The sequence below is a fragment of the Chenopodium album genome, chromosome 25 (genome assembly GCF_948465745.1).
Source record: "Chenopodium album chromosome 25, dcCheAlbu1.1, whole genome shotgun sequence".
NCBI lineage: Eukaryota > Viridiplantae > Streptophyta > Magnoliopsida > Caryophyllales > Amaranthaceae > Chenopodium > Chenopodium album.
Window position 1 is genome coordinate 28547229 of NC_137858.1, and position 9822 is coordinate 28557050.

The 9822-nt window shown below is 38.8% G+C and overlaps 1 protein-coding gene across 1 annotated transcript; it reads left to right on the forward strand.

The window, feature by feature from the left end:
- The first annotated feature begins 1070 nt into the window (after positions 1-1070).
- On the forward strand, positions 1071-1667 carry LOC145613929 (uncharacterized). The gene has a single exon (XM_081668963.1). It carries the CDS (start codon positions 1071-1073, stop codon positions 1665-1667), a length of 597 nt encoding a protein of 198 aa, XP_081525089.1.
- The last annotated feature ends 8155 nt before the right edge of the window (positions 1668-9822 follow it).

Sequence of the window (9822 nt, forward strand, 5' to 3'; positions counted from 1 at the left end):
GGCAACGAATTAAGAAAAAGAGTAAGTCCAAAGTCAGCTCTGTCATCAAAAGGCTAACCAAAATAATCGAAAACATGGCCGGTATTGTCTCAAACCAGGGAAAAGCCCATAATGACCTTGACGCCTTTGGGGAAGTTTTCAAAAGAGTAGCTGCAGCCAAACCACCCACTTACCTTGGCAAAGTAAACCCATCAAGGTTAGAAAATTGGGTGAGAGAGTTCGATAAACTTTTTGATGCTATAAGTTGCCTGAGGAATTAAAAGTCAATAATGCTGTTTATTACCTTAGAGAGGAAGCCGATTTGTGGTGGAGTCAAAGGAGGAATGACTTGTTGAGTATTCCTAATTTTGGGTGGGCTGAATTTAAGGAAGCTTTAAGAGAGAAGTTTTACCCTTCCTACTTGAGGAAACAAAAGTGTATGGAGTTTACGAATCTTAGGATGGGGAACATGACGATTAATGAATATTATAGCAAGTTCATTGAGTTGATGAGATTTACACCTAAGGTAGTACCAATTGAAGCACTTAAGGCACATAGGTTTGAGCAAGGTTTGACTTTGACCCTTTAAGGAAAATTAGGAGGAGTGATCTTTGAAACCTTAGATGAGGTTTATGGGAGAGCAGTACACCTTCATGGGATCAAGGGGAGAGAGCTAGAGGGAAACTTTTTCGGGGAAAAGAGGAAGCCTAGTGGGACTTTCAATGGGAGTGAGAAGAAACCCAAAGTTAAGGGGAACCCGAGTAGGAATTTCAATGGGAAAAGGGACAACAGGGGTAATTTTGAAAGAGGGAATGAGAACTGAGGGAATGGAGACAAACCCAAGAGAACCTATTTTTGCAAGAGATGTACGAAGAACCACCCAGGAAGGGATTGTGAAGGAAACCTAGTGACTTGTTGCTACTGTCAAAAGCTAGGTCACCGTGAGCATGTGTTATAAGAAGGTCTCTGATGAGTAGTCGGGTAAACCCCAAGATGAGAAGAACCAACCCAAGCCAGCTCAGCCCAGTGGATTCATTCCTAAGTCAACACCCAACAATAGTGGAGCCGCTCCCAAAGGTCGTGTGTTCGTGATGAACAGTCGTGAGGCTGCAACTGCTTCTGATGTGGTAATTGGCGATTTCTTTATTTGTTCTATGTCTACTAAAGTCTTGTTTGATTCAGGGGCTTCTCACTCTTTTATTTCTAAAACTTTAGTAGATAGACTCAAGTTAGAGAGTCCAGTGTCTGTTTCCTTAGATATTGCTATTCCATCAAGGGAAGTGGTGAGTTGTACTAAGATGCATCAGGGTGTACCTCTTGTCATTTCAAAAGTAGAATTTCCGTCAAACTTAATCGAACTTGACTTACAAGTTCTCGATGTTATTTTGGGGATGGACTGGTTGGGCAAGTACAAGGCCCAAATTGATTGCGAGGCCCAAAAGGTCACGTTGTGTGGCCCAGTAACCTATCGAAGGGAGGGAAAGAAATCAGGGTTAAAGATCATATCTGCTTTGCAACTTAAGAAGTGTGTAGCAAAAGGATATCCACTGTATTTGTGTAGTGTCCAAAGGATAGAAGAAGGAGATAGAGATGATGGGAAAAATATTCTAGTAGTAAATGAATTTCTCGATGTCTTTCCTGAAGAGATTCCAGGGATGCCGCCAGTGAGGGATGTCGATTTACCATAGACTTAGTGCCAGGGATAGGACCTATTTCAAAGGCTCCATATAGGATGGCCCCGGCTGAGATGAAAGAGCTAAAGACTCAGTTAGATGACTTGTTGGAGAAGGGCTATATCCGGCCTAGTTCATCACCATGGGGTGCACCAGTTTTGTTCGTGAAGAAGAAGGATGGAAGCTTGAGGTTGTGCATAGATTACCGAGAGTTGAACAATGTGATAATTAAGAACAAGTACCCACTGCCTAGGATTGATGATTTGTTCGACCAACTAAAAGGGGCGGGAATATTTTCGAAGATTGATTTAAGATCCGGGTATCATCAGTTGAGGATAGCAGAGTCGGACATTCGAAAGAGTGCTTTTAGGACTCGTTATGGTCACTATGAATTCACTATAATGCCATTTGGGTTAACTAATGCACTTGCGGTTTTTATGGATTTAATGCACCGAATCTTTAGGCCATACTTGGACAAGTTTGTTATGGTGTTTATCGATGATAGTTTGGTGTATTCGAGGAACCCGAAAGAGCATAAGGATCATTTGAGGGCGGTATTGGCAACCTTGAGGGAGCATCAATTGTACGCCAAACTCTCAAAGTGTGAGTTTTGGTTGGAAGAGGTAGCTTTCCTAGGTCATGTGATTTCTAAGGAAGGAGTATCGGTGGATCCAGCAAAGGTAAAGGCTGTAAGTGTGGCCGACCCCGAGGAGTGTGTCAGATGTTCGGAGTTTTCTTGGGTTAGCAGGTTATTATAGAAGATTTGTTAAGGATTTCTCGAGAATTGCATGACCTATGATGAGCTTAATGAGGAAAGAACGTAATTATGAATGGACTCTGGAGTGTGAGAAGGCTTTTCAGACATTAAAAGAGAAGTTGACTACGACACCTGTGTTAGCCCTGCCCGATGGAAGTGAGCAATATGAGGTGTATAGTGATGCGTCGAAGTTTGGGTTAGGTTGTGTTTTAATACAAAACCGAAAGGTGATTGCTTATGCCTCGAGACAGTTGAAGCCTTATGAGGTGAATTACCCGACCCATGACTTAGAGTTAGCCGCAATTGTGTTTGCATTGAAGATTTGGAGACACTACTTGTACGGAGTGACATGTAGGATTTTCACCGATCACAAGAGTTTGAAGTACATATTCACTCAAAAGGAGTTGAACATGAGACAACGGCGATGGTTGGAGTTGATTAAGGATTACGATTTGGAGATTCAGTATCATGAAGGGAAAGCAAATGTTGTAGCTGATGCATTAAGTAGGAAGTCAAGTCATGTAGTTAATGCGATGATCCTACCAGATCAATTGTGTGTGGAGTTCCAAAAGATGAATTTGGAGGTATTGGAACAAGGAGAAGTTAAGAAGATTTTGAGTTCCTTGTTGAGCAGACCGTCAATCTATGATGAGATTCGAGAAAGTCAGCCAGGAGATGAAAAGTTAAACAAGATTAAAGAGAAGATCGAGGAAGGGCAAGTATTTGACTTTTCAATAGCCAATGATGGAAGCATGAGGTTGATGGAGATGGTGTGTCCCTCAGAATCGAAGTGATCTTAAGCAAAAGTTGATGGAGGAAGCTCATAGTTCTCCTTATTCAATGCATCCCGGAGGGAAAAAGTTGTATAAAGACATGAAAAAGACATTCTGGTGGCCGAACATGAAAAGGGAAGTGGCAGAATTTGTGGCTAGATGTTTAACTTATAAAAAGGTCAAGATCGAGCATAAGAGACCCTAAGGAAAAGTTCAATCTTTGGAGGTGCCTAGTTGGAAGTGGGATTCGATCTCTATGGATTTTGTGGGAGCCTTACCTAAGACTCGAGCAGGAAATGATACAATTTGGGTCATAGTGGATCGACTAACAAAATGTGCAAAGTTCATACCCATGAGGAGTACATGGTCGATGGATCAATCGGGAAGAGCGTATGTGAAATTTGTGGTGAAATACCATGGTGTGCCGAAGGACATCATCTCGGATAGAGACTCAAGGTTCTTATCCAACTTCTGGCAGAGTTTACAAAAGGCTATGGGGACTAAGTTGTTGATGAGCATTGCATTCCACCCCGCAACCGATGGTCAAACAGAGAGAACAATACAGACATTAGAGGATATGTTGAGATCATGTGTTATGGAGTACCAGGGTTCATGGGAAGATCATTTGGACTTGATAGAATTTTCCTACAACAACAGTTATCATGCAAGCATTGGGATGGCGCCATTCGAGGCTTTGTATGGGCGAAAGTGTAGAAGCCCGATATGTTGGAACGACATAAGCGAGACTGTTACACTTGGGTCGGAAATGATCGAAGAGACGGTGTGTAGACACCCATTTGTGTCTCCCCAAAACCAAACCCAGTGATGAATGCCTTTCACGTCGAACCATAATCGAATGAGGTGAAAGTGTGGAAAGTCAAGTGTTGCGGTTTAGTTTTATTAAAAATTCTCTTCTTTCTATTTTTGAAAACAACTCTATTTTATTATAAATAGCCAATCCAGTTTAGTTTGGTCCATTATAAGGGTCCAATAATAGTGTAATTAGATGGGGCTCGAAAAGACCTTTCCAACGATATATTATAAGCCCAATTTCGATGAGTATTGAGGAAGTTATGGCCAAAGTACTAAACTGGGCCCGATTTATTATTTACATACGGCCCAATGATCTAGAGGAGGGCCCAATGTTAATTATTATTTCTAAAATAATTAGGATTAATTATAACTTTCTAGAAGTTTCGAGAAGGTTCTTTTAAATTCTAATATTATTAGGATTAATAATTATTTTAAGATGGATTTTTATTTGGAATAAAATATTAATTATTATTTTATTATTATATTATTATTTTTTAAAGATACGTTTTATCTTCTGTACGGATTCCGTAGATCAAATTTGGTTAAAGATCGGATTCCGCGTGGAAAGCGCGTGTAAGCCAGGTTGTCGCCTAGTGACAGAGTGAATTTCTGGCGACAACGTGTAGTTTTATTCCTTATCAAATTCTGTCAATTTCCAGACTATTTTCCTTATAAATAGGGTCCTCGACCTCTGTTTTTATTCATTAATAATCAATCAACACTCATCAAGCAATATAGCTTATTCTTTCTCTCTTGTTTTCTAAATTAGCTTTTTTCAAACACAATACCGCACTCACAAGATCTAGAAACACCTAACCAATTTCGAAGTTGCCTTCGCCCTAGACGTGAAAGGTTTATACTTTTCTAAGGGTTTGGTCCCAAATCCAGTCTAAACTTTTTAACTCTTTCTTTCAATTATTTAATTTAATTCTTTAATTTTATTATTTTCATTGAAGTTTACTAACGCGCGTATTTTGTTATTAGAAAGAGGTACGAGGCATCAAAGTATGTAATCTTATTGCTCTATTCTTGTAGAAAGCATGTTTATTATTTGCTTAATTCCTAGTATCATGTTAGGTTGTTATTTAATGCTTTCTAGTATAATGTTTAGGGTGTCTTTACTCTTTTCTAATATCATGTTAGTATCATGTTAGGTTTAAAGCTTTGATCTTTATTGCTTAGTGACATGCTAGGATTTGTTATTAATCTTGTTAGTATCATGCCTAGGATCTTGCTATTATATTTAAGCTTTATTAACATGATTGTTATTATTATGCATGATTGTGATTATGCCATGATTATTATGATTATGCTTATTATTATGTTGCTTGATATTATTTATATTATTGTTATTGCTTGATCGCGCCTTTTATGCTTGTTAAACGGAATTAGTACTTGAAATCACGCTTAATAAGATAATTAATAATTTGATTTAGGCTAATATGATTTTAATTCGAGTGATCGCCAATAATAGTTTTATTTGTGCATTAATATTCAACCAACATAGATAAACAGGTTTAGGGTTAATATAATGTTTGCATGTTAGTCAGAAAGCGCACATGAATACGAGTAGAATAAAGTAGATGCCTATTTTATAGGGCGGGTCCTTTCTTTTGTAGATTGGATTCGTACCCTCATCCCCGAACCCTATTTGGTTCAATACCTTATGGAGTTGACGATCTCCTGGTTCGTTTAGGGGTGTAACCTTCACCTCGTGATTGGTTTACAAGTTCCTAAAACTTGTTGGCGACTCTTTTGCTCTCTTTTCTTTCCCTTTGGACGCCACCATACTTAAATGTATAATCACAGTGGGGTTCAAGCTTGGGGTTATAGTGCTTGAAATAATCCCTACAGTTTTTTGGCGACCCCACTGGGGAGGATTTCTTTTTTAATTCCTGAAATTTATTTTGGCAATTACTTAGAATGAGCAGATGAGACTCGAAAATTTCTAAGTTTTCATGTGCGTAATTTTGATTAACATTATTGTCATATGCATAAAAAAGGTCCTCATTGGATAGACCATTCGAAATGAGTCAAAACATAGGATTTTTACACGTAGGAAATTTGAGAAATATCTTTCACAACTAGAATCGAAATAATACTGCGAAATCTGGAAAATTCTAAGAACACAGATACCTGCCAAGGCATGTAGGAACTAGCGTCTAGAAAATAGGGCTTGTCGCCTGTAAAGAGCTTCTGTCACTTGGCGACAGGGGTACTTTTGTGGCGACAGTCCTTGTAGTCTGGCGCCAAGTTCTTCCAATACCGAGCCAGAACTCTGCCTTCTAGTTTTGACCATTTCTAGTACTGTTGGCTCGATTCTACTTCCTGATTGAGTTTTTCTCTCTTTTCTGAAACCCATATGTGTTCTACATATGGCCATAACCCTCTGGGGGTTCACGCTCTATCTACCCAATCGAACGCTCTTGGCAACGACGGGTACATCCGAGTTTGTGAATCCACCAAACCGTGGAAGCAAGTTTTTAACTTGCGGGGTCCCATCCATACGCGCCAACCCTTCCAAAGGTAAGGCTTCCTCGCGATGCATCTGGACTCATAACCATGGACCCTCTTTGACTAACCCATATCCTTGAACTTTAGAGAACTAGAGCCATGGTTAAGTTGCAAACTCATTGCATCATATTGTGACTACTTGACTATTTGTGCATCTCTTACTTGTGCATACTTATTATGTGGCTAAACTAACTGTTTGGTTTGACTTGTGATCATAAATATGCTTAAAAAAACTAACAAATGACTAAAGGACTTTTTTTAATTAATTAATTAATTAATTTGAACTAATGAATAAGCCTACAATCGAGTCATAGTTCCTTTAAGTCAACCCGGATTTTTATTCCCGTATACTGCACATGCGTCAACTTGTTTTAGTCATAGCTGGAGTTCTAGGAAGAGTTACGAGTCGTACAGCCTATGGATCTGTAACCCCGAGTTTTATCTTTAATTTGGCGTTGGTTTCGTCCCAATTTGAGTCACAGATCAAAAGTTATGACTAAAATACTACAGTCTGTCCAATTTAATGCATATACGTGAAGTCTTAACTTAGTCTTTGCTTGAGTCTAGTCACATAGTCTAGCCACATGGTCATGACACAAGTCTTAACATGTCACCAACACTCACTAGTCTTAGCACACACTTTGTATATGTCACCATGACCATGTCTTAGGTTCATGCATGAGTCGTCTTTCCGTCATTTGAGTTGGGGGTCCATTCTATTCCTATTTCTTCAATATCTCTCCATATACATCATCTTCCCACTCTCCACATACTTTCTTCCATATTTCTTCATCTACATCTTCTTCCTACACTCCACATACTTTCTCCACACATATTATTTCCTTCATTCTTTCATGATCTCTTCCCATCTATGCATGTTGAATCGAGTTTGAGTCATGTGATTGACAAGAAAAAAAGTAATGATGAGACAAAATACAAGGCAAGCTTCTCACCAAGATTTCATGCTTTCTTCTTCTTTTTTTTCAAACCCTTCCCCAATAAGTCTAGAATAGGCACCCTTTGTCTACCTTAGATTTATTACATAGGTTTTTTTATTTTGTTCCCCTTTAATAAAATGAGCGTTTCTTCCCTCACATATGATCATTGCATTGCATTGTCAAAAAAAAAAAAAAAAAAAAAAACGCCGAACTAAGTATAAGGTAAATCCATGATTAGAGGCACCATTTGTAGCCATATCATATCACCTTTCACCCTTCAAATATGCAATCCTTTTTTGATAAACCACTTTGAGCCTTGTCTAACGATAGACCTTTCTTTTTTCAACCTACATTTACTTAACCTTGGGATGGGATGGTGTGTAACCTATGCAATGTACAAAGAATAAAAGCTTGAGTGATTTCAAAAGAATAAAATAAAAATAAGCAAATAAATTAAAGTGCGCAAAAGGGCAAGTGTTCCAATGTCTATGATATGAAAATATCTTTGATAAGAACACGTCTCGGATTGCGTTTCTTATCGAGTGCTCGGTACCGTGCCTGAGAAACATGAATGCCAAGTGAGTGATAGACCGCATGATCGGGATTGCCCACACTTATTGAAAATTTTCAAATAAGCAAAAATGCAAAAGCAAAAAAATAGAGGAAAAAAAAAAAAAAAAAAAAAAAAAAAAAAAGAAGAAAGAAAGCTCAAAAGTGAGAAAACCTCAAGAAAAAAAATACAAATATTCAAAAGGAAGGTTACACACCTTGGGGGCTTATTTAGGGTCTTGAGCCTTTATCCCCTTCTTCTCTAACCTTTAGCCTAACCACGTTACAACCCTTAAAAAGACCTTTTTGAGGTATACATACACTTGTGCGAGGTTCGGCTAGAGCTACGTTTGGCCTGATTCCTAACGGATACGTAGGCAATCTCACATTGAGGTGCGGCCATAATAAAAACGCATTCATATTCACACTCACACACTTACACCATGATCATGTCAAGGGATCTCCAATGCTCATCCCTATTCACTTAAAGCTAGACTTGTGGGCTTGATCCTTACATCATTAGCCTACCTAGCCTAAGGATCATCATTATTTGACTCTTATCAAATAATACTTTTCCATACACTTGGCCTTTGCAGCCTAGCCTTAGTGAAACTTTCACTCACTGCACAGATACATGACCGAATAGACTTCCCATTAGGAACCCTTTTGTCATGAAGTCTTAACTTAACGTTGAAGCATGCTTTGTCATATCAACATCACTCATCACTCATAATCATCATTGTATCAGGAAGTATGAAGTACTTAGCCTCCGCGCCGAAGTTACCTAAATACTTTCATAATCGAGTCAACTAAGATAGCTTAGAAGAAATTAATCCTTGCACCTTGAGAGATAGCATCAAATGCATATACTTGATTAAGCTCATTCAACATGCTCATCAAACACTTCGATTCTTTTTCGCGTCTTTCTTTTTCGGGAGAAAGTCGGTACCCTCCACAAAAATGACGGAAATTTTTTTGCTTTTTTGCATTTTCGAGTCGCACATCACATACGAGTCATGTACATTGAGTCATGTCGTGTCATATCACATCGAGTGGAGTCTAACACATGTGTCAAACGCCTTGAGTCGAGTCAAAGCAATACAATGAGTCAAGTAACACTAAGCCTTAGGTCAACCCTAAGCTAACTAAAAAAAAGCAAAGTCTTATAGTTCAAAATATAAAGGCAGGTACATTCCAGCAAGTAAGAACTCCAGCGCCAGACAACAAGACTGTCGTCTGGCGACAAAATCTGTCGCCTGGCGACAGAGCAGTATTGCGGCGACAATATGATCTTGCATGCGCCAGTGCAGCGACAAGATATGTGGCCCCCCATATTAAATTATGCGGATCTTATAAACAATTTCGGGTTCCTTGGTACGCCAGCTAGCCCCTATAAGCAAATTGACATGATTAAGTAGTCGGCTCGATTACAATCGCAATAATTGATTGACTTGACAAAATTAAAGATCGCCTAACTTAGCTTAAAGCGCCTAATTATTGGCTTATCACAAGCACCAAAGCATCGGTTCAAAAGAAAGCGCATCGCTTATACGACAAATGTTCTAAGATTGGATTGTCATCCCCAACTGACAATATTTCCAAATGTGGATTGTCGTGTATCTTCTTCCACGACAATTTTTCCAGGAATGGATTATCACCTCTGGCAAAATTTCCAAGTATAGATTGTCGTGCTCCTTCCCTGTTTGGCAAATTTTTCCAAGTTCGGATTGTCATATATTCATCAAAACCTTGGCAATTTTTCCGAGATTGGATTGTCATATACCTAGTTCCCTATGAAAAAATTTCCCAAAAGATTGTCGTAAGCT